The sequence below is a fragment of the Triticum aestivum genome, chromosome 2D (genome assembly GCF_018294505.1).
Source record: "Triticum aestivum cultivar Chinese Spring chromosome 2D, IWGSC CS RefSeq v2.1, whole genome shotgun sequence".
NCBI lineage: Eukaryota > Viridiplantae > Streptophyta > Magnoliopsida > Poales > Poaceae > Triticum > Triticum aestivum.
The window spans coordinates 135,548,358-135,573,697 of NC_057799.1; the positions used below are offsets into that span (position 1 = coordinate 135,548,358).

General features: G+C 47.6%; 1 protein-coding gene across 4 annotated transcripts; it reads left to right on the forward strand.

The window, feature by feature from the left end:
• Positions 1-14,062: 14,062 nt before the first annotated feature.
• LOC123052192 (S phase cyclin A-associated protein in the endoplasmic reticulum) lies at positions 14,063-25,322 on the forward strand. Of its 4 annotated transcripts, none has more exons than XM_044475302.1 (9): positions 14,063-14,268; positions 14,482-14,627; positions 14,884-16,059; positions 16,438-18,129; positions 18,218-19,372; positions 19,765-19,869; positions 20,168-20,257; positions 24,129-24,239; positions 24,318-25,322. In XM_044475302.1, exons 2-9 carry the CDS (start codon positions 14,568-14,570, stop codon positions 24,819-24,821), a joined length of 4,893 nt encoding a protein of 1,630 aa, XP_044331237.1. In that variant the 5' UTR covers positions 14,063-14,268; positions 14,482-14,567; the 3' UTR covers positions 24,822-25,322. The 4 variants fall into 4 exon arrangements, 3 of the variants coding, with proteins under 3 accessions (XP_044331237.1, XP_044331235.1, XP_044331236.1); XM_044475300.1 differs by having other exon boundaries at positions 14,064-14,268; positions 14,485-14,627; XR_006424515.1 differs by lacking the exon at positions 24,318-25,322 and having other exon boundaries at positions 14,485-14,627; positions 19,772-19,869.
• The last annotated feature ends 18 nt before the right edge of the window (positions 25,323-25,340 follow it).

Consider the following 25,340-nt stretch of genomic DNA (forward strand, 5'->3'; position numbering starts at 1 on the left):
AGTATAAGGCAAGAGTAGTTAAGAGTCCGAGCCGGATACTGTTATAAGCCGGCCGGGACTCTGAGAGCCGCGGGGCGTCAACCTCTCTATATAAAGGGACGACCCAGCGGCGGTTCAGGATGGGAGACAACAGATCGAGAGCCGGGCATAGCGATTAAGCTCCCTGGTCATCGAAACCCTAAGTAATACCACCTCAACTGGACGTAGGCTTTTACCTTCACCGTAAGGGGCCGAACCAGTATAACCCTCGTGTTCCTTGTCCCGTTTAACCCCTTTAAGCTTCCTAGCTGCGATGGCTCCACGACTAAGTCCTTGCATGAGGACATCTGCCGTGACAATTCCACGACAGTTGGCGCCCACCGTGGGGCTCACGCACGGTGGATTTGAGTTCTTGAAGGGCAACTTCGAGGGGCTCAAGGGATACGCTGTGGGCCGGATGACCAAGAGTCATCGCGGGAAGCTCTACATCGACGATGCAAATTGGGGCCCCAACGCCGGCTCAATTGAGTACGGGTACCGGGTCCCCTTCGGCGGAATCCATGTCTTTATTGGAAAGATTGGTGAGCCGGGCCCTCAGCCGGACCTCTGCGCCGATCTCATCGAGACGGCTCAACGTGCACGACCCGCCCGGACTTTGCCTGCCTTGAGGCGTGCTTTCGTGGGATGCGTCCATGGAGAGCTCTCTGAAGGATCTGGATCTGGTGATGAGACGGTCGCTCGCTCTGACGGCGAGTCATCCACAGAGGAGACCGATTCGTTATACCAACTTCAAAATGGCAGGCTCAGGGGTTGTTCCGATGGCGACAGTATTCCGGACCCCTTCGAGCCGCCGAGCCGGGTTGGAATCTTCATGGCTGGCGCACAACCTGTTCAAAACCCCACCGCCGGGGCAGGAAGCCCTATGCCCTCGCCGGCTCAGGTGCTGATGGATCTCACAGACAAGATGACGGTCCTGTTAACCGCTACGGTTGCCCCGGCGGATCAAGCTCAGCATGACGCGGAGGTGGCACAGTTAAAGCTCGATCTAGCAAAGGCCAAGGAGGATCTGGCGGCGGAGGGGATCAGGATGGCTGCAGAGAGGGCGGCTCTCGACGCCCAGACTCAGCTGATTCAGGCACAGTCTTTCCGGCTCACGATGGATCAGAACGCGTCCAATGAGATCATGAGAAGGAGGCATCAAAAGGCCCAATCTCGACTCCCTCCGGTTTACGATCCTCGAAACCTCTTTAACACGCCTGGTGCAGGGCCCAGTAACCCGCCGGCGATCATGATGCCCGGGGCGGGAACGTCAATTCAGCCCCAAGTGATGGGGCCTCCCCGGGTGAACACTGCCCCGCCTCAGTACGTGCCAATACCACCGGGTCATTATGCCAACCCGTTGGAAAACATGGTCGCCGCGGCGGCGCGACTGGCGGCTCTCCCAACCGATGGCGATTCTCCAACGGCGGTTGAAACTCGCCGGGTGAGAGAGTTCCTTCAGACGGCTCTGGCGCAACAGGAGGCATATTCTTATAGCCGGGACAGGATTCATTCAACCCCTCGTCCAGGCCGGAGCCCGAGTTATAGCAGGCACATGGTCTCGGCGAACGGCTCAAGCAATGTCCGACGCCGTGACTTGCCTCCTGGCCATGGCCCGGTTCATAATGGGGCCTTTAACGCGGTAGACCAAGACAGAGCACGGCAAGAGGCGGAGCAGGCGGCTCAGTTGACGGCTTACCAGCCACTCCCGGCTTATCCGACGGCTTCCATCGACGCAGGTATACCTACGAGGACCGGAGGTGTTCCTTGTCTGGTGCCGGCTCTCCGTAATGAACGTCTGCCCAAAGATTTCAAGGGGCCTAGGAAGGTACCTAATTACACGGCTGATTTACAACCCGGAGCATGGATCGAGAGTTACGAGATGGCTATGGAGTTGCTGGAGGTCAGCGAAGCGGCAATGGCCAAGTACTTCACCATGATGTTAGATGGGACTGCCCGCACTTGGTTGAAGGGACTGCCACCGAACTCTATCGGGTCTTGGGCTGAGCTAAAAGCCCGTTTCATCCAAAACTTCAAAGATACATGTAGGCAATCTATGTCAATTGTGGATTTGACTAACTGCAAGCAGCAGGAGGGTGAGTCTACGACCCATTGGGTTCGCCGGGTCAAAGAAATAATACATTCATCTAATAAGATGGATGCCGGCTCTGCAGTCTTAATGTTAGAGCAGAATTGTCGTTTTGCGCCCCTGAAGATGAAGCTCGGGCGGCTCAAGCGCGATTGCAATGATATGGGTATGCTGATGGCGGCTCTGGTCAAGTACGTCGACTTTGATAGTACCAAGGATCCCGCGTCGGATGATGAAAGGACAGGGAAGGGAAAACGGAATGGCAATAGCAAGGGCCCCCAGCATAACCCAGCGAACCAAGGAGGTAACAAGCGTAAGGCTGATGGCAGTATGGAATTTGTGGCCAACACCAATTCACAGGGTAACAACCACCGGCGCAAGGGGAGACCACCTCCCCGAGCCGGCGGGTCAGGCCCGACGCTTGAACAATTGTTAAATGAGCCCTACCCGAGGCATGGCTCTAGGGAAAAGCCGGCCACTCATCTACGGAAGGACTGCGCAATCATGAAGGCCTTTAAGAATTCCAATGCTTTCAATGGCAATAATGGCCCGGGCGGCGGCTCAGGCGCCGGCGGCTTTCATGGCCCGGGCGGCGGCTCAAATTCCAATTCTCAGAATGTTCAAGGGGGCTTTAATCAGCAGTCCGGCCAGGGTCATCAGCAGCAGCAGGGGGATACCAGACCAATCCAAAGCAGCTCAATGGTGGACATTACCATGTGTTTACCACCAGTCTGTGCAAACGAGATCAGAAGCTTCATAAAAGGGATGTGAATGCTGTTGAGCCGGCGGTTCCACGCTATTTAAGATGGTCTGAGCAGCCTATTGTGTGGAGTAGGGAAGATCACCCTCCCCGGGTTGATAATCCGGGTCACCTGGCCCTGGTGGTGGCTCCTCAGGTGGGGGGATATAAATTCACTAAAGTGCTCATGGACGGAGGCAGCAGCATCAACATCCTCTATTACGAGACCTTCCGTCGTATGGGGTTGATTGATAAGAACCTCAGCCAGTCCAATACTGTTTTCCATGGCCTGGTGCCTGGTAAGTCGGCATATCCAGTTGGTAAGATCGAGCTAGAAGTGGCTTTTGGAGATGAGTACAACTACAGGGCGGAAAAATTAACCTTTGAGGTGGTTAAGATAAGAAGTCCGTATCACGCTTTATTTGGGCGGCCGGCTTACGCCAAGTTCATGGCACGACCGTGTTACGTGTATTTGCAGCTCAAGATGTCGGGTCACAATGGGACCATTATGGTTCATGGCAGCCGAAAGATAGCCTTGGAGTGTGAGGAAGGTGACGCGGCTTACGCTGAATCTGTTTGTGCAACAGAGGAGTTGAAGTTTTACAAGGACAATGTTGACCCGGCAGATATGACGTCTTTGAAAAAGCCAACCACGGAGCATGAGCCGGCAATGAAATTTAAGTCAGCTGATGAGACTAAACTTGTTGACTTTGTTCCAGGTGACTCATCTCAGCAGTTCAGCATCAGTTCCAATCTGGATCCGAAATAGGAAGGCGCGCTCATCGAGTTCATCCATGAGAACAAGGACATTTTTGCATGGAAACCTTCTGACATGCCAGGTGTACCTAGAGAACTCGCTGAGCACACTCTCAATATTGATCCGAAATTTAAGCCGGTTAGGTAATTCCTTCGGCGGTTTAATGAGGAGAGGCGAAAAGCCATTGGTGAGGAGGTAGCCCGGCTCTTGGCGGCCGGGTTTATTGTTGAAGTTTTTCATCCAGAATGGTTAGCTAACCCGGTGCTCGTGCTCAAGAAGAACGGCACCTGGCGGATGTGTGTGGACTACACGGATTTAAACAAAGCTTGTCTGGCTGATCCTTTTGCTCTCCCCCGTATTGATCAAATTATTGATGCTACGGCGGGTTGTGAGCGCTTGAGTTTTTTGGATGCTTATTCTGGATACCATCAGATTAAAATGGCTGTTAAGGACCAGGAGAAGACGGCGTTCATCACTCCCTTTGGAGCCTTCTGTTATGTGTCTATGCCTTTTGGGCTCAAGAGTGCACATGCGACTTACCAGCGTTGTGTGCAGAATTGTCTTCATAACCAGATTGGGCGCAATGTTCATGCCTATGTGGATGATATCGTGGTTAAATCCAGGGAGAAGGAGACCCTGGTAGATGATCTTAGAGAAACCTTTGATAATCTCCGGGTTTACAAGATGATGCTTAACCCAGCCAAGTGTGTTTTTGGTGTTCCCGCAGGCAAGCTCTTGGGTTTCCTGGTTTCTCATAGAGGCATTGAAGCTAACCCGGAAAAGATCAAGGCAATCACCTCTCTGGCTAAGCCGGCGTGCATAAACGACGTCCAGCGTCTGGCGGGCCGCATTGCTGCTTTGAGCCGATTTATAAGCCGTTTGGGTGAAAAGGCCATGCCACTGTACCAGTTGATGAAGAAAACAGATGACTTTGTCTGGAATGATGCTGCTAATGCTGCTTTTGAGGATTTGAAGAGACAGTTGGCTGAGCCCCCAGTTCTTGCTACTCCTGTTGATAAGGAGCCCTTGTTGCTGTATGTAGCCGCTAACACACGAGCCGTCAGTGTGGCTGTGGTGGTGGAGCGCAAGGAAGAGGGTAAGGAGTATCCGGTTCAGCGGCCGGTTTACTATGTCAGCGAAGTACTCATTGAGTCCAAACAACGGTATCCACATTGGCAGAAGCTTGTTTATGGGGTATTCATGGCAAGCCGGAAGCTTAAGCACTATTTCCAGGGTCACCCTATCACTGTGGTTAGTTCTGCTCCCTTAGGAGATATCATCCAAAACAGGGAAGCCACAGGAAGAGTGGCTAAGTGGGCTATAGAACTTGGGCCTCATGGTCTGAAATACGTGCCGCGCACGGCTATCAAATCTCAAGCATTGGTGGATTTCATCAACGATTGGACAGAGCTGCAGGTGCCTGAAGAAAAACCGGATAATACATACTGGACTATTCACTTCGACGGGTCTAGGCAATTGGAGGGCTCGGGGGCTGGAGTTGTATTAACTTCCCCTCGAGGTGACAAGTTTTGCTATGTGCTACGGTTGATGTTTCCCTGTACTAACAATGCGGCTGAGTACGAGGCCTTGCTCCATGGTCTTCGGATGGCTAAGGAGATGAGCTTGAGCCGGGTAAGGTGCTTTGGCGACTCCGATTTAGTGGCTCAACAAGTGTCAGGCAAGTGGGATTCCAAGGACCCTCTCATGGCGGCTTATCGCCGCGAAGTTGATGCCATTGCTGGACACTTTCAGGGTTACCAAGTAGAGCACATCGATCGCAGGAAGAACGAGGCGGCTGATGCATTAAGCCAGCTGGGCTCTCAGCGAAAGCCGGTGCCGCCTAATACTTTCTTGGACATTTTGCATAACCCTTCTGTTAAGTTGCCTACAGAGGAAGACTTGGCTGTCCCTGACCCGGAGGACAGTTGGTGGCGGCTCTCCACATTACCCTAGACTAGACAGTACCATACTTGGCTTACATGACCCGAGGAGAATTGCCTGAGGATGAAACTTTGGCCAGACAAATAACCCGGCGGTCTAAGTCAATGATAATTATCAATGGCGAGCTGCATCGTCGCAGTGTTACTGGAACTTTCCAGCGCTGTGTTTCCCCTGAGGAAGGTCAAGAAATTTTACGTGAGATTCACGAGGGGGATTGTGGCCATCATGCCGGCTCAAAATCCCTTGTGGCCAAGGCTTTTTGTCATGGTTTTTATTGGCTGACGGCTCATGCTGATGCGGAGGACTTGGTCAGTAAATGTGACAGTTGTCAAAGGTTCTCGCGACGGGCTCATGTGCCGGCCCAGGAGCTGAGGATGATTCCAATTACTTGGCCATTTGCGGTCTGGGGGCTTGATATGGTTGGGCCTTTTAAAAGATCCAAGGATAAGAAGACTCACCTCTTGGTGGCGGTCGACAAGTTCACAAAGTGGGTTGAAGCAGAGCCAGTTAGTAAGTGTGATGCAGCCACAGCGGTTCAGTTCATGAAAAGGGTGATATTTCGCTTTGGTTTTCCACATAGCATTATAACTGACAATGGTACCAATCTGTCTAAAGGCGCCATGGAGGAGTTTTGTCAACGAGAGCATATTCGACTTGATGTTTCATCAGTGGCTCACCCTCAATCCAATGGTCAAGCTGAGAGAGCTAATCAGGAGATTTTGAAGGGCATCAAGCCCCGGCTTTTGGTCCCTTTGCAACGGACGCCGGGTTGTTGGGTGGAGGAGTTACCCTCCGTGTTATGGAGCATGAATACTACTCCTAACAGGTCTACGGGTTATACGCCTTTCTTCATGGTTTATGGAGCGGAAGCGGTCCTCCCTAGCGACATCCGTCATGACTCGCCTCGAGTGGCGGCTTATATTGAGACGGATAATGAGCGGGCGCGCCAAGATGCTCTTGACTTGTTGGACGAACAGCGTGATGTGGCAGCAGCTCGCTCGGCGATTTATCAGCAAGACCTGCGCCGCTATCACAGCCGCCGGGTTAAGTCCAGGGTCTTCCAGGAAGGTGATCTGGTGCTCCGGCTCATCCAAGATCAAACAGATGCACACAAGTTATCCCCGCCTTGGGAAGGGCCCTTTGTGGTCAGCAAGAACTTGCACAACGGGTCATACTACCTTATCGATGTTCGGGAGCACAAAGATTCACGTAAGTCGGAGGAAGAGACCCGTCGGCCGTGGAACATAGCTCAGCTTCGGCCTTATTACACTTGAGCCACCGGCTCTCATAATGTACATATTTCTATAGCCATGTATATATTATGATAAATAATAAAGCAGGACCTCTGTCCTTTTCTCCTCCAAAGGTAAATGTGTTATTTCCATTACAACATTACATGGTCACTTGGAGGTGGATCCGGCTTACGATCGTATTCGAATCTAGCCGTTAACAATATGATCACCTGGGGGCTTCCTGTTCAAACATAGGTCGTATTCGAACCAAAGAGAACATAGCTGTCGATACCCACTTGATTGGCAAATTGCCGAGCTCATTGGGGAGTTTTTCTTGATCATATTTGAATCATAGCTCAACCCCCTTTGGGAACCGACGTGGATCGTATTCGAATCAGCGTCGTTAAACAACTCTCAAGGTCATTTGGGGGCTTCCTGTTCAAACATAGGTCGTATTCGAACCAAAGAGAACATAGCTGTCGGTACCCTCTTGATCGGCAACTCCAAAGCCACTGGGGGCTATATGATCGCATTCGAATCTTAGCTTAACCCCTTTGGGACGGTTCTCTGGTCGTATTCGAATCAGAAGCCCCTAAGTTTTGATCTTTTGGTTTGCAAGTTGTTTTGATCATATCAACAGTGTGCAAGGGCGGTTCTTACTCTGCCGGCTTAACTTTGATTAACAATGTTGATAGCACACAATAAGCATTATCGATGCTGGTGAACCGGAGTTGAGTTCTCAACCTCATTATTCGGGTTACATAAACCGGAAGTATACTTGAAGGCTTGTAAGTATGCTATTATGGTTACCTCAAGGATATAATTGAGGGCCGGTCTTTGGTGACTTTGGTTCATATTCCGGGTTATACGTAAAGTATATGACTCTCAGTGCGGTAAGCGCCCAGAGACTTGTGATTTGTTTTCTATGCAGGACAATTAAAGACAACTTTTTAACTTAAGGAAAGTAGATGATCGAACATAACCCGGAGGAATATAAAGGAGCAGCTTCAACGGAGTTAAGCACTCTGCACGTGCACGATGGCATGACAAAATTAAGTGTTTGTCCTACTCTATTACAGGACTCCCCGAGTCCAAAAGGTGAGGCATTGTTTTTAAGGTATAACAATGAGCCGCCTAAGAAATCAAGGTGCTCGTTGGGTTGAAGCTCCCGGCTCATCCCTCTCCGCTCCTCCGGCTGTTTCCATGACCTGGAAGGTTGATGATTTCCAGTCAATGCCGCTCAAAGCTTCGAATTGAGCCTCATCATCAATTAACCTGGCCGGGTCAACTTCTGGGGCGAAGGTATGCTTACGAGTCGGAGGGATCAGGTTGTTTGCTTCATAGCGTGGAGTTGGGATCCTCTGATTTTCCGCGTCATAGCCCGGCTGATACTTGGTAATGTCTGTATCATTCCCGATCAAGGTAGCCACCGGGCGCACGCTCTTCACACAGGCGGCGAAGTCTTTTTGGTCAAAGGGGGTACCGTCTTCCTTCAGGCTGGGGTATCCAAGAGCGATGTCGGCCGGGTCTAGTTCCGGGAGAAACGCCTTGGCCCAGCTCAGAGCAGCTGTAGCTCCGGCTCTTGCAGAAGTCCGTCTCAGCTCTTGGAAGCGCTGAGGAAGAACGGCAAGCTGCCTGAGTACGTTTGCCAGGTGAGTGGGAACCTCATTGGACAGAGCCACAACGGCTAAAGCACGTTGTGACCCGGTGTAGAGTTGCTCCACCAAGGTGTAAACAGCCTTCAGCTTGGTCAGCACGTTCTGGTTAAGATTGGAGCTTCTGGGACCTGCATACTAACGTCAGGTGAGCTGATGGCAACGGTGGGACTTATGAAACATGAAGAATGTAAACTTGTTAAAAGCTTACAGAATAACTTACCGAAGATTGCGGAGACCATCTGTGACACATGGTGTTTTAAGCCGGAGAGTTCGGCGGTTCTTTCAGTAAGGGCAGCCTCTGCTTGTTCGGCCCGGCTGAGCAAGGCAGTCTTCTCGTCGGCCCAAGTTTTTCTTTCTGTTTCAAATTTTTTCTTCAGTTTTTCTTGTGCAGCAACACTGAACTCAAACTTGGCATTGGCCTTCCGGGTCTCAGTTTCCTGAGTCTTCAGGCGGTTCTTCAGCTCAGAGATTTCCGATTCAAATTTCTTGCAGGCAGCCTGTACCGGGTTACAGTTTGAGTGATTATCATGCAACATTAAAGTCCCAAGCACTTTGCAAGCAAAGACACTTGGCACTTGGGGGCTAATGTATGCTGAAAGATTCTATTTATAAGTGCCGGTTCATGAAGGTAAGCCGGAAGTTAAGTCTACAACATATTCTATCATAAGTAATAGACTTGGGGGCTAGCATGGTAAGGATGACTATGGAGTAAGCAAGAGAGTTGTACCTCAGATTTTTGCTGTATCTGCTTCACCATGTCAATCTCCAGGTCCCGGCTGTTGTGCACTTGACCAATATAACCAGAAACAATGTCTCCAATGCTCAAGTTAGCATAGTCAGTGATATCCAGTCTGGCCCTGCGGCGCGCCAATAGTTCTTCTTTAGCAGAGCATCTGGCCAGCACAGTGGGTCTTCCCGGCTCAACATATTCGGTCCGGGTAATCACCACATCCGGGTCATCGGCCGGTTGAGCTGAGCTGGGGATCTCCGAGTTGTCAGAACTCTCCATGGCTTGTTGTTCAGTTGGAGCGGTGGTTTCTGGAGCTGGTGCAGACGGAGGCTCAGAAGCAGAGGCGTCGGGTTCAGTCAAGACCGGTTCTTCGACCGGGTGATTTTTCTTTGCCCTCTTGCTGAGTTTTGCTTGTGCGCTGAAAGTCAAAAGGTTAGTGCAAAAACATTAGTAAGATAAGCACAAAATAAGATGATTATCATTACCCGGGTGCAGTCTTGAAAGCCGGCAAGTTAGATTGCATGGAGTCACCGGAGGAAGGTGAAGTGTCCTGATAGTTTGAATCAGAAGAATTGAGTGGTTGGCGAGTGATGCCCGCCAAAGGATGAAAAGGATATAAGTTGGAGATAACCTCGGTCCGGCGCTTCCTTGATGCTTCGGGTAAGCCGGAGGAGAGGTCTGCATCCTTGCTGGCCCGGGTTTGCCTCCGGCTCTCATGAATCTGTCGCTTCAAAAGAAATTGAGGATCTTGATAAGCTAAAGGATGGGAAAATCTTACTTTCCGGGTTACTCTTCGGACTTTCAGCCTTGGCAAGGGGTCCGAGTCAGAGGAAAGTATAGTTACCTCTTCAATCACCGGGTTACTCACTCCGGTGTCCTCCTGCTGATAATCAATGTCAATAAGGTGGTTAAGAACAAACAAAAAACAAGAGAAGAGCGTAAGAATGAAGGGTTACCTCTGACTCGGAGGAGTCATCCAGCTGAAGCAGCTCTGAGGCGCTAGGCTTACTCCCCTTCTTGCGGGGAGCGGCTCCTCTGGCGGCCTTTTTAGCCTTCCTGGCTTTTTTAGCAGCCTCATGGTCATACCTGACCTTCCAGAACTTATCATTAGCCTGAAAAATACAACAAAGGTTTCTTGAAGTTAAAGACGAAAATTGTTAAAATGAAAGGTAAAGTGCTCAGATCAGTAGCTTACCGCCGGAGCCGGATTAGCTTTGCAGAATGGACTTAAGCCGGTCCTCCCGCAATCTGCTAAGCTCTCGTTCAGAAGGGATTTGGTCATGTCATCAATGACGTCTTCAGGTAAGTCGTTGGGGCTGTGCCGAAGAGGATCATCCTTCCGGCCGGTGTAATCACACATTAAGCCGGGGCGGCGGCTTAGAGGGATCACCCGCCAAGCAATCCAGACCCGGACCAGATCAACACCGTTAAGGGAGTTTCTCAGAAGAGCCTTAATCTTGTTGATGGTGGGGATAAGCGGTTGTCGCTCAGCTTGAGATAATTTGTCTGGCAGGGGGTGATTTGACTCCAGACGCAGGGCGCGAAAGTCGGGCAGGGGGTTTTCATCAGCCGGAGAAGTATCCTGGCAGTAGAACCATGTCTGCTTCCAGTCCTTTGGGTGGCTTGGCGGCTCAGCATAAGGAAAGAGGCAATCTCTCCGTCGTTGGATTGAAATTCCGCCAAGTTCCAGCTAGGCCCGTTGGCACACTCGTTCTGGCGGTTCAGATAAAACAGCTCCCTAAAGAGCAGTAGGCTGGGCTCTTCTCCGAGATATACCTCACAGAATACTTGAAAGTTACAAATATTCGACACGGAATTGGGTCCGATGTCTTGAGGTCGCAGATCGAAAAAGTTCAGAACATCTCTGAAGAATTTTGAGCCAGGAGGAGCAAAGCCCCGGCTCATGTGATCAGCAAATATAACAACCTCCCCGTCTCTGGGTTGAGGTCTTTCTTCGGACGGGTTAGGGGCACGATAGGACATGACCTCCTTCTTAGGCAGGTAACCCGTCTTCACGAAATCATCTAAGGTATCATCAGTAACGTTGGATCTCACCCAGTTGCACGTAATGGGTGCCTTGGGAGCCTTGGGTGGCATTGTGAAAGACGAAAGCCTATGACAAAAGAAAATGTCCGGTTCAAATATAAGCCGGAGGAAGATTTCAGTTCAGTATTCAAGATGGCGGCTTATGAAAGGGGCCTAATGATATATGGCTAAGTGTGTCGGGTTATCTAAGCCGCTGTGGATATCATAAGTAATTCAAGTTGTTTAAAACTCTATCATGAATAAGCCGGAAATTTCACAGCGCATGGCCTCTTTTAAGCCGGAGATATGAGCCGACATGGTTAACAGATGCAGGTTTTTGTCTAAGTGTTGTACAAACAGGTTTCACAGGTTGCAGGGATTATATTGGATCAAACAATCGTCCAGAAAGGAAAAATTTCTAGACCTAGAAAGCTGATACAGAGAAGTTCATGAGCTCAGAACGAGGTCTTTCTGCGGACAAAAGGGATCTACTAGCATAAAAATGAGTGCGAAACCACTACCGCAGGAGTTCTACCCTGTTTCCCGGATCAAAAGGGGTCGCGGTGGAAGAACTGTGAAGAACTCGAGATGAACTACGAAGAACAGGGGAAGAACGACAGAACCCTAATGCGAATCTACTGTATGGAGTGGCGAGGACTTACCGGCGCTGATGAGATGCGGAGGTTGCCGCCGTTTCTCTGGACCGGTTCAGGGTGATGCAGCGGACGAGGTTGACGAAGACCAGGGGCGCGGCGGCGGCGGCGGAGCTCGGGCTCTGGAGCGTTAGAGGAGGAAGACGATGGAGGAGAAGAGTGGCGAAGGCTTATGGGCCGGGCCTATTTATAAGGGACGGCTGATAAATGGGCGCGAGAAACGAGGAGGCCAAGACGCGATTATCTCGCCACAGAAACGCCTCGATTTTCGGGATGGTCATTAAAGATAAGATCCGTTGGGATATGACAGAATAAAAAATGAGTTTAATGGAAGATGACGTCATGGCGGGTTACCAGGAATCCAAAAGATGACGTCATGGCGGGTTATAACCTTCACACAAGCAGAAGCCGGACGATTTTCTCTTAAAGGGATTGAAGATTGACATGAACCGGTTCAAATCAATCTGGGGCCTAATGTTGAGGATATAACCATTATAGTCACCCGCCCAGGAGGGGCCGTGTTACGTTATAATGATCATCACGTGAAGCCCAGTACCAGGCTAGAGGATGGCGGATCAATAGTGGGCTTAAGACCCGGAGGCGGCTTAAGGCCCGTAGTGATAAACCGCCGTTATGACAAGACTTGTAGTATAAGGCAAGAGTAGTTAAGAGTCCGAGCCGGATACTTTTATAAGCCGGCCGGGACTCTGAGAGCCGCGGGGCGTCAACCTCTCTATATAAAGGGACGACCCGGCGGCGGTTCAGGACGGGAGACAACAGATCGAGAGCCGGGCATAGCGATTAAGCTCCCTGGTCATCGAAACCCTAAGTAATACCACCTCAACTGGACGTAGGCTTTTACCTTCACCGTAAGGGGCCGAACCAGTATAACCCTTGTGTTCCTTGTCCCGTTTAACCCCTTTAAGCTTCCTAGCTGCGATGGCTCCACGACTAAGTCCTTGCACGAGGACATCTGCCGTGACAATTCGACGACACTTACCCTGTCGGATTCTCCATGCTTGTGTTCTTCGTTGTCGGTGTGCTTCCCTTCTCACTGCCGCGAAATCCACCGATGTCCACCATCCCAAGACGTAGATCCAGTGGCGCCGCCCTTTGACATCATTGACGAAAGGAATAGATAGTGCATAATGGTGATGCGTCCTAGTGGATGTGAAAAGTGAATGACGAGGAACCTAGGGTTATTTTTTTGGAATAGGTGGGGAATTGACTGCACGAACCAGGAACATATTGTGGTTAGAGATCACAGGTTCAGGTCTTACCACTAGATGCACAATCACTACATTAGAAGGATGTTTGGCGAAGCACATCTACCGTCCCCTCCTCATGGATCCCTCAAATAGCTCCCCACGGATCCCAGTAATGGTTAGTCCAAACGTTGTAGGTGCAACAACTCTTAAGGTATCCACATATATACAGAGGAACGTTGGGCAACAAACTGCTAGATCAGAATGCACAATATGGACGTGGAAGTGGTGACTGCTAGGTCGTGGAACGATCTAAGCCTTTATATGTCCCCCCTTCACTCACATAGTTGTCTCGAGATGTTCTCAACGCTGGCCATTAGGATTCCATGCCCAAATTCCATCGGGAACTAATCCAAGTCTTAGTGGTCCAATTGGATCACATCCGATTGAACTAATCGGATCTAAGACACTTACCCCGTCAGAATCTCCATGCTTGTGTTCTCTGTTGTCAGTGCACTCCCCTACTCGTTGCCGCGACATCCATCAATATTCACTATCACGGAACGCATATCCGAAAGCATCATGCTCTCACGTCATCGACCAAAGGAGTAGATAGTGCGTACTGGTGATGCGTCCTGATGGGTGCAAAAAACCTCCTACAAGGAACCTAGAGTTAGTTGTTTTTTGAGGGGGTGGGGGGATGGAGGGGCGAGAACAACGAAGATGATGGAAAGCAACATAATGAAAGTGAGGCTTCTACTAATTTGACTGCAGGCCCACTTGTAAGGACATGCCAAGGGCAGTGAGTGTCCAAAAAATGGCGGCCATCACTGTAAAACGACATTGACCCGACATAATCGTGATGGAAAGGCAAAAACATAGTTTTCAGGGTCAAAACCGAGGAAGCTTGGAAACTAGGGGCTCAAACGTAATTATCCCTTTACACCAACTCACCAAGTGCCATCCTGTCCGTTGTTTCCCATCCTGCGGCTGTATCTTCTCCGGTGCAGCAGCAGCAGTACTCTCTCTGACCCGGAGCACCACACGGCACGTCACCGAGGCGGGTCTAATAAAGTGTCTCAGTGCCCTAGAGGTGCCGCCGTGCCGTAGCGTCGCCGCCGACGCCCGCCCCCCGCCGCCATCGCCATCGCCGTTCCCGTTCCACCCCATCTCGCCCCTGGTGCGTCGACCCCTTCGCAATTTCCGTCGTTGGTGTCCAAGGTAGGAGCATTTTGCCATCCGGTGAATAGTTAAACCCCAGCGACCTCCAGAATTTCTGGGTGCGTCGGTGCGGTGCAGACCATCTAGATCCGGCCCCCGAAAGTCCCATGTCTTCTTTCCTGTCCTAGATGCTCCAGTCGCGGTCGCCCTTTTGATTCGATTGGTCTGATATCAGCTTGTTTTGCCCCCAAATGCTGGGCTTCATTTGGAAAGCAGGAATGCCGTAAATGATTTGCCGTGGAATCTATGTCTGAAGGGCAGGAATGCCGTAAGGATCCACTGAGGATTGGTTCACCGCTATGGAGAATGATCATGTAGATGGGGATGATCTGGGATCAGGGTGGTTTGAAGTGAAAAAGGTAAGCGGTTCCTTCACTTACCTGCTCTGTTTGGTTTTAATTCCACAGAATGATTGAAATTGTACACAATATCTTCTCAATATCACCATGTTAGTTTGATTCATGTAAGATGCTTCAAGGCTATGGGCTTTTCCAAAATTACCTTGTGTTGTGGACTGTCAAACCACAATAGACCTTTTTTTTCATTGTTGTGTGTGTTTATCTCCTGTTGTGTGGTGCTGTGCTGCTGTTAACTCACTATAATTTGTTTTGACAGAAACATCGGTCCAGCTCGAAATTCACACTGCAGAGGTCTTCAGGAAGTTCCATCCATAAAACTCCAAACTCTTCATCACGGTCTCAGGCCAACTACAGTAGTGGCAGTTCAAGGTGGTATGACAGGCTGCAGCACCCACATCAGAGCACGAATGATAATCTTGCTGTTGATGAATTGGATAGCAGAGAAACAACTAAAGTTCATTGTGAGGAATGTGTTGGTGTAGGCGCTAGTAACCTGAAGAATGGATTCAGTGTTTCAGCTTCCGAGCATGTAGTAAAAGAATGTGAAGAACTGCAGTTGGCTGAAGAAACAAATGATCCTCCCAAAACTGGCATGATTAATCGCACAGATCATTCAGTGCCTCATGAATCTCCCAACTGTTCAAGTGATCTTGCAAAATCTGTAGAACATTCTGATCATGTTAAAGACCCTCCAAAGACAGAGCCAGTAGGTGTTTTGCCCAACTCTTCTGTCAAGTTTGGAAATTTTGATGAAGTCACAGGTCTAGCATTACCCTCAGATGCCTTCAGAGATAATAGCTCTTCTACAGAGTACATGGATGATGAAGATGCTACACAATGCAGAAATGAATTAAAAGGTGAAAGTGAACTTGAAGATGAGATGAATTCTATAAGAAATGCTGATACATCTCCTATCATAATTCATGCAGTGGAGACACCCACTGAATGTAATAGAAATCCATTGGATATATGTGAAATACAAGATAGTCCTGTAGTTGTTAATGGTTCAACTACCTTAGCTGACTCTGTCTCCCTGTCCTCATATAATGATCTTGAAGTTCCAGTTACATCTTCCTCGGTTGCACCCATAGAAAGCCAAACATTACTTCCTAACCACGCAACGGTTTCTGTAGATCTTGGAGGTGAAACTGCTGAGAGCAAAGAAAGATTCAGGCAGAGGCTTTGGTGTTTTCTTTTTGAGAATCTGAATAGAGCTGTGGACGAACTGTACCTCCTCTGTGAATTAGAATGTGACATGGAGCAAATTAATGAATCCATACTCGTTCTTGACGAAGCTATATCTGATTTTCAAGAACTAAAGTCCAGGGCAGAGCATTTTGATAACACCAAGAAGTCTCCTAGCTTACCAAAGGAAGGGATGCCAATGGCTGTCAAAGCCGATCATCGAAGACCTCATGCATTGTCTTGGGAGGTCTGTGTTCGCACCAGTCCATCAAGATTACCTTCGTGTGGTTCATTTTCATATTACACCTGTTCATTTTGTCTGCGGAACTTTGAAATATGCGTATATGGTTGTTTCTTAGCGTTCTTATCTCTTTATGATAGTTTTTCAGCACTCTGATGAATTGGGTACTACTCCTAGAACACAGGTCTACTACGTTCAATGCTAAAAGTTCTTGTTGGTTATGTTAAGCGTGGTATATGTTTATCCTTAAAAAAGAGTGGTATAGGATGTCTTGGTGAATGTGGCCCGTGTGTTCTGTAGATTTCTCGTATATATTTCGCTGTTGGAATAACATGAACAGTTGTGAAGGCTGAAGAGACATTTTCTGATATATCATGTATGCAGGTCAGACGAATGACAAGTTCACCACACAGGCAAGAGATATTGTCTTCATCTCTAGAGGCCTTCCAGAGGATTCAGTTCGAACTGGCACGCAAGCAGGCTGGTATAACAGCAGAGAGCTTTGTATCTAGCTCTTCTGGGGAAGTTTCAGGTATTTCAGCAAAGCTGACTACAGCATCAGCAACAGTTGGGAATATCAGTTTGAAAGTGGAGAGTCAGGTGAAACTTTCTGATGGTAGTGAGAAAGAAGTTACTGAAGAGAGACAAAGTAAGGAGGCATTGAAGTCAGGTAGATCATTCCCACAAAGTAATCCTTCATTTTCTGCAAGGAGTAGAAGTGGGGCACTAGGACCAATATCTGAGATAGCTAAACACACTTCTAAGGATAGGGTAATGGCAGAGAACAAAAAGTCAATAGATATTGTGAAAAGGAGTACGACCCATCTTGAAAAGGAGAAGCAAAATACAGCACAGTGGAGATCGATGGATGCCTGGAAGGAAAAAAGAAACTGGGAAGATGTACTGAAATCTCCTGTTCGGAGTTCCCGTGCCTCTCATTCTCCTGGTGTTGGCAGAAAAGTAACAGAACGTGGACGTGTTCTACATGACAAGTTAATGTCTCCCGAAAAGAAGAAAAGAAGTGCTTTCGATACGAAGAGAGAAGCAGAAGAAAAGCACGCACGAGCTTTGCGGATCAGGAGTCAACTGGAAAGTGAGAGAGTTCAGAGACTACAACGTACCACTGAAAAGTTAAGTCGTGTAAATGAATTGCAGGCTGTGCGCAGCTCAAAACTGCGAGAAGTAATGAATGCACGTCATCAACGTGGTGAATCTCGTCATGAAGCATATCTAGCCCAGGTTGCGAAAAGAGCTGGTGATGAGAGCACTAAGGTCAGTGAGGTTCGCTTTATTACATCACTGAACGATGAAACTAAGAAATTCTTGCTGAGGCAGAAACTTCATGATTCTGAAATGCGGAGAGCTGAAAAGCTACAGGTGATCAAAACAAAGCAGAAGGAGGACACTGCAAGGGAAGAGGCTGTGTTGGAACGAAGAAAGTTCCTTGAAGCTGAGAAAATGCAGCGCCTTGCTGAAATACAGCGTAAGAAAGAAGAAGCTATAGTCAGAAGAGAAGAGGAGCGCAAAGCATCTAGTGCTGCACGAGAAGCGAAGAGCGCAGAGCAACAACGAAGAAAAGAGATAAGAGCTAAAGCACAACAAGAGGAAGCTGAACTTTTAGCACAAAAACTAGCTGAAAAGCTCCGTGAAAGTGAGCAGCGCCGGAAGTTTTACCTTGAACAAATACGTGAGAGAGCTTCAATGGATTTTAGGGATCAGTCTTCACCTTTTCAGCGTCGCTTCCCAAGTAAAGATAGCCTAAACCGTTCTACGTCAGCTAATAGTGGCGAAGATTCACAGATAGTAGGCAATGCCAGCACTGCAGAGTCTATGGTTAAAACATCCAATGCCACACAAATGAAACGAAAGATTAAGAAGATTCGTCAGAGATTAATGGCTCTCAAGCATGAATTTGTTGAACCAGCCATAGGTGAAAACACAGGAATTGCACACAGGGCTGCTCTAGGAGCTGCCAAAGGTAAGTTAAGTAGATGGCTTCAGGACTTGCAAAGACATCGTCAAGCTAGAAAAGAAGGTGCTGCGAGTATTGGTTTGATTGTTGGTGACATGACGAAGGTACTTCTTATTGATTACATTACATATTGTGCCATACCATGATAGCAAAGATGGTTACTGATATCACTTTCTGTTTATTTTTTAACAGTTCTTAGAAGGAAAGGATCTCGAACTGCATGCTACTAGACAAGTTGGTTTGCTTGATTTCATTGCGTCTGCTTTACTTGCCTCACACACTTCAAGACCAGTAGCTTGTGAAGTCACTGTTTACCTTTTGCGCCTGCTTAGAGTGTTACTCTCACTTCCAGCTAATCGGACTTATTTTCTAGTACAAAATCTTTTACCTCCGATTATTCCCATGCTATCTGCATCACTAGAGAATTACATTAAGGTGGCAGCATCAAACTCTGGAAGTTTGAATCTTCCGTTAAGTAAAACTACAGAGAACATGGAGACAGTTGGTGAAGTTTTAGATGGTTTTTTATGGACTGTAACCGTCATTGTTGGTCACTTATATGTTGACGACGAACAACTCAAAATGCAGGAGGGTCTGATAGAATTGATTGTAGCTTATCAAACAATTCACCGTCTGCGAGATCTTTTTGCCCTTTATGACAGGCCCCAGGTGGAAGGGTCCCCACTCCCATCATCCATACTATTTGGTCTCAACCTTCTGACTGTTTTGACATCCAAACCAGGGAACTTTTCTGCCATTGATTGGGAGTCCTGCAAATGCAGAACTCCAGCTGGTAATCTAGCTCACGAATGTGAGTATCTTAGTTCACTAGACATACGAGTTGGCAACCAGCTGATGGCACCGGACGAGTCTGGAGATGCCAAATTACCATCTAACACGTGTGATATTTCGAAATGTGATGACTGTGGGTTTAGTGAAGTGGTTGAAGAAAACAAGCCCGCCGAACAACATGAAGGTTCCACTCTAGGAGATAGAAGATCACTGGATGAAACTAGAAAAGGCTTGTTAGACCTCTCTGCTGGCCAGAATAACTCAGGGTCTGTGTCAGAAATACAATCGTCAAATTTGGGAGATACAATAGATCAACATTTTGAAGTTTCCACTCAGAGAAATGAAAATAGTACCGTGGATGGTCACCTTGAAGGAAGAAAGATGAATAATGTATGTACAGAAATGAATGACAGTCCTGGAAAAGGCAATGAAATAAACCTGAAACAACCTGCAGTGCTTGTACTTTCTGCCATGGCTGAGACAGGCCTGGTTAGTCTGCCTTCACTGTTGACAGCTGTGTTGCTGCAGGCAAACAACAGATCGTCATCCGACCAGGTTTGTGTTTCTGCTTGTTTTAAGGTGCAATGCTTTATTGAGAAAAGTTGTTTTATCTCCAAACTCAATTGCGCTGTAGACCTTAAGAGTTGCTTTACAAGATTGCACTGGGATATTTGTAGAACTCATGCATTTTGATATATAGCACTAATTTTCTCAGCTTCAAAGTAGTACCCATTTTTGTTTCTTGACCAAAAAGAGTATTGCCCATAAATTTTCTTTCACTGGCATATTATTGTTCTTAAAGAGTTTAGTAACATATAACGAGAAAAATTGACCGTTTGACATCATATAGATATAATTTTGTGGGTAGCTAGCAGGCAATTTAGATATTATTGCATTGATTTATTGTAGTTTTCTTCTTGCTAGAAAATGATAGCTAAAATTTTCAGGCTTCAGCGATTCTTCCATCAAATTTTGAAGAAGTAGCCACTGGTGTATTGAAAGTTTTGAACAATGTGGCATGTTTGGATATCACTCTTCTGCAGTGTATGCTGGTAAGCAGTTGTATCCAAGGCTGGGTATTATTGTTATTGGCTTCTTGTTTGTTGGTTTTCATGCATCGTTTGACGCTGAATAGATGAATTTCTGAACTGCAAAATATAGCCTAGGAAGACACACAAAAAAAGAATCTTAAACTATTTATAGTGCCAGCAGACAACTAGTCATTCTTAAAGATCTCATGCAAATTTGCTATTGGCAAACTGGCAACATTTTAATATGGGAGTACTGAAGATCTTAATGATCTGTTTCTCCACCTATGGTGTATGCTTACTGGTTATGAACTCTTTTCAGGCTAGATCAGATCTGAAGATGGAATTCTTTCATTTGATCAGTTTTCTGCTGAATCATTGCATGAATAAATGGAGAGTACCAAATGATCAGGTAAACTGTAGGCTATTGCATTTACAAGCAAATTTTCCATGTATTCTCAGTAGTTTGTGTGATATATCTATGGTTTTTTCTCTCGGATGTCCGTCCCTGGAGGGCCATATCTATGTCGCTTTTGAAGTAGTGCTTTGTGTTGAAGTAGAATGTTTCACTCAAGTATTGTAGTAATTACTTTCAGGTTTCAAGTTTTTTCAATTTTTAAATAATTTCTTCGTTGGCCAATGGTAGCAAGTAATACATCTGGAGTTCATTATTATTTGTCTTGTACTGATTAGGCTGTGATCGCTTTGTCACTAGAATAATAAAGTTGCGACCGCTATTCCCAATGGGTAGAAAAATAAAGTGGATTCTGATATTTGTGCACTCTTTTAAGTATTGTTGGGATGCTGTCATTTCTAACAACAAAGCCTTTAGTCCCAAACAAGCTGGGGTGGGCTAGAGCTGAAACTCGTAAGATCTTGAAACAAACTCATGGTTCTGGGCTTCTGGCATGTGGATAGCTAGCTACCTTCCACACACCCCTGTCCATGGATAGTTCTTCGGTGATATTCCAGTCCTCCAGATCTCTCTTAACGGACTCCTCCATGCCAAGTTGGGTCTACCCCGACCTCTCTTGACATTTTCAGCACGCTTTAACCGTCCGCTATGCACCAGAGCTTCTGGAGGCCTGTGTTGTATATGCCCAAACCATCTCAGGCGATGTTGGACAAGCTTCTCTTCAGTCGGTGCTACCCCAACTATATCACGTATGTCATCCGCTACACCCAACTGTTGAACATGTCGCCTTTTAGTCGGCCAACACTCAGCGCCATACAACATTGCGGGTCGGATCTCCGTCCTTAGAACCTGCCTTTTAACTTTTGTGGCACTCTCTTGCCACAGAGAACGGCAGAAGCTTGATGCCACTTCATCCATTCGGCTTTGATTCGATGGCTCATATCTTCATTGAGATCACCATCCTTCTGTAGCATTGGCCCCAAATATTGAAAGGTGTCCGTCTAAGGTACCACCTGTCCATCAAGGCTAACCTTATCGTGCCTAGTAGTTCTGAAACCGCACCTCATGTACTCAGTTTTAGTTCTACTAAGCCTAAAACCTTCCGATTCTAGACTATTATCGACTAGCACTACATCATCCGCAAAGAGCATACACCATGGGATATCTCCTTGTATATATCCCTTGTGACCCCATCCATCACCAAAGGAAAAAAGATAAGGGCTCAAAGCTGACCCTTGGTGCAGTCCTATTTCAATCGGAAAGTCGTCATGTTGCCATCACTTGTACAAACACTTGTCACAACATTATCGTACATGTCCTTGATGAGGGCAATGTACTTTGTTGGGACTTTCTTTTTCTCCAAGGCCCACCATATGACATACCATGGTATCTTATCGTAGGCCTTCTCCAAGTCAATGGACACCATATGCAGGTCCTTTTGCTCCCTGTATCTCTCCATAAGTTGCCGTACCAAGAAAATGGCTTTCATGGTCGACCTCCCAGGCATGGAACCAAACTGACTTTTGGTCCCGCTTGTCATTCTTCTTAAGCGGTGCTCAATGACTCTCTCCCATAGCTTCGGTGTATGGCTCATCAGCTTAATTCCACGGTAATTAATACAACTTTGAACACCCCCTTGTTCTTGAATATTGATAGTAATATACTCCGCCTCCATTCTTTTGGTATCTTGTTTGCCCGAAAAATGAGGTTGAAAAGCTTAGTTAGCCATACTAGCGCTATGTCTCCGAGGCCTCTCCACACCACAATGGGGATACAATCAGGACCCATTGCCTTGCCTCCTTTCATCCTTTTTAAAGCCTCCTTGACCTCAGACTCCTGGATTCGTCGCACAAAGCGCTTGCTGGTATCATCAAAGGAGTCGTCCAGCTCAATGGTAGAGCTCTCATTCTCTCCATAACAGCTTGTCGAAGTACTCCCGCCATCTATGCTTGATCTCCCCGTCCTTCACCAGGAGCTGATATGCTCTGTCCTTGATGCATTTGACTTGGTTGACATCCCTCGTCTTACTCTCTCGGGTCTTGGCCATCTTATAGATGTCCTTTCGCCTTCCTTCGTATCTAAGTGCTGGTAGAGGTCCTCATACGCCCGACCCCTTGCTTCACTCACCGCTTGTTTTGTGGCCTTTGCCACCTTGCACTTCTCAATGCTGTCTGCACTCATGTCTAGGTGTACGCATCTGAAACCATCTTTCTTCTACTTAATAGCCTTCTGGACATCATCGTTCCACCATCAGGTATCTTTAGCTCCGTTTGTACTTACCCTCATCACCCAAACTCCTCTGAAGCCACCTTACGACTGCAAGTCGCCATCTTCATCCACATATTGTTTGCATCACATCACCTCCTTCCTCCCAAGGGCCCTCCTTAATAACCCTCTCCTTGAAAGCCCGAGCCTCCCCCCTCCTGAGTTTCCACCACTTCGTTCTAGCGACTTTGGCGCGCCTATCCCGCTGGACACGAAGCCGAAAGCGGAAGTCAGCCACCACAAGCTTGTGTTGATTGTCAACACTCTCTTCGGTTATGACCTTACAATCTAGGCAAGCACGCCCGTCTTCTCTTCTCGAGAGAACGAAATCAATCTGGCTAGCTAGAGTGTTGACCACTACTAAAACTCATTAGATGGGATTCTCTCTTTTTAAAGAGGGTGTTAGCTACAATCATATCGCAGGCTAGAGCGAAGCTTAAGACATCTTCTCCATCTTGATTCCTGATACCATAGCCAAAAACCCCATGCACCTCTTCAAAACCTGTATTTGATGTACCCATGTGGCCATTGAGGTCTCCTTCTATGAAGAGCTTCTCGCCAATAGGTACACTCCTAACCATTTTCTCGAGGCCTTCCCAGAACTCCCTCTTGGTGCACTCATTGTGGCCTACGGTGTTTACGCCTTGATAATACTGAGAACTAAACCCCCAACTACCAGCTTGACCATGATAGTCTGGTGCCCTTGCCTCTTGACGTCTACCACACCATACTTGAGGCTCTTGTTGATCAAGATGCCTACTCCATTTCTTTGTAGTTCTCCCCGTGTACCACAACTTGAAGCCAGTATCCTCCACCTCCTTCACCTTCTGCCCCCTCCATTTGGTTTCTTGGACGCATAGGATATCAACACCTCTCCTCACCGCTGTATCAACTAGCTCCCGTAACTGACCTGTCAGGGACCCTACGTTCCAGTTACCTAAGCTAAGCAGATCATATTAGGCTCGGCTAGCTTCCTTACCCTTGGCACTCGTCGCGCCAAATGCGAAGACCTTGTTCATTTTCACTACACCCGGGCGTCGATCTAGCGCGCCACTAAGAATGCGATGACCCAATCCTTGCTCACTTATCACCATATCCAGATCAAGATACGACACGCCACCAAGGGGGTGACGGCCCGGCCCTTGCCCACTTAACACCACACCTGGGTTCTGGTATGGCGCGTCACTAAGAGGGTTACGCCCCAACGATGTTCTTCTGAGTTTCATCTCTATAAGAGCGGCTGAGTTTTGACGTTGGCTCGCCAAGCCTATGACAACCCTCCTTTACCCAGGCTTGGGACCGGCTATGTTGAGACCACATAGGCGAGGTTGATGTTGTCATTTCTAACCATTCTACAAAGACCGATATGGGCATGAGGCAAATTTCTGGCACTGACAGTGATAGTTCCATTCGATGGTCAGCTATGATAATTTATACTTATTATTTTAAAAGGAACATTTATGTGTTACAATCGCTCCTTTTTTCTTTTCTTTCTTCTGGTTACCCAGTGCAAGGGACCAGTGCTAACTTTATACCACAGTGATGCAAGGAAACAATTCTTTGGCAAACATTTTTGGATAATAGGTGTGTGCTCCTTTTTCAGGTCGGTTTACTGCTTCTAGAATCGATACTGCTTCTTGGCTACTTCTCTTTGTTCCATCCCGGGAATCAAGCAGTTCTTCGATGGGGTAAGAGCCCCACAATACTTCATAAGGTAAACAGTTATTTTATGTAGCCATGTTTTTCTTAATTTCTGGAGGATGTTGGGCGATTCTGACGAGTTGAGAAACAGGTGTGCGACCTGCCTTTTGCTTTCTTCAGCGATCCAGAGTTGATGCCCATCTTGACTACTGCTCTCATTGCCGTCTGCTACGGCTGTGATCAGAACAGAAGTGTGGTACTTCAAGAAATAAGCTCAGATATGATCAGTACTTTGCTTAGGTCCTGCAGAGCGTCAGTACTGGCAACTTCAGATTCCGTCGCCGCGGATGGTTCTGGAGCCAATAATTCCGGTGACAGCACTCATATCTTGCCGGACATCAGAAACTCACTATCTGACATGTCGATACGGTCAAGCCGCAAAGGCGTGCGGCCAGTGTTAGGAAAAGGCGTTTCAGGGCCCGTCAAGTTAAACAGAAACAAGAATCAAAAGGATGGCAGAGGAGCACGAGCTGGTGATGATGGGGGGCCCTTGAAGCAAAGGGCCGGAGAAGCTTCATCTGCTTTTATGTTGCATAGGAAAATCCCGGCTTTCTTCTTTGACAAAGCAGAAGAGTTCTTCTGCGGCGGTGCATAGCGAAAACGCTGAATAGCACAAGCTGACCAGACCTTTACCAGAGGCTACAGAATTCGGGTTTTTGCACAAGCTGACCAGACCTTTACCAGAGGCTACAGAATTCGGGTTTTTGCACAAGCTGACCAAGACCTTTAGAAGAGGCTCCCGAATTCGTTTTTTTGCACAAGCTGACTGGACCTTCACAAGAAGCTGCCTGCCGAGTTCGGGTTTTTGAGGCGATGGTGCGTCTGACTAGTGTACCATGAGGGAGGCAGTGACATATCCAGCAGGCTGGTTCCAGGTTACCCTACCTGTTATTTTTTGACTAAATCCCGGGGGCTAAAGATGTGATTGTAGAGAATAAGTTTGCGATGCGGCGTTATGCATTCCTCAAATTAGCCTCTGTTCCTTGTCCAAAAGAATTGTATAGAAACAAGCTGTGAACTGTAATGTCAAACTCTGGCACCAACACATGCACACAGGGAAGAAATACATCACATATACTATTTTGGGTGAGCTTCAGTTCAAAGCATGGTACAA

Bases quoted from the DNA above. Each gene is read 5' to 3' on its own strand.
- LOC123052192 (XM_044475302.1), top strand. From the start codon at position 14,568: ATGGAGAATGATCATGTAGATGGGGATGATCTGGGATCAGGGTGGTTT. The intron at 20,258-24,128 runs GTAAACTGTAGG...CTCCTTTTTCAG, and splicing joins GGAGAGTACCAAATGATCAG to GTCGGTTTACTGCTTCTAGA. The intron at 24,240-24,317 runs GTAAACAGTTAT...GTTGAGAAACAG, and splicing joins GCCCCACAATACTTCATAAG to GTGTGCGACCTGCCTTTTGC.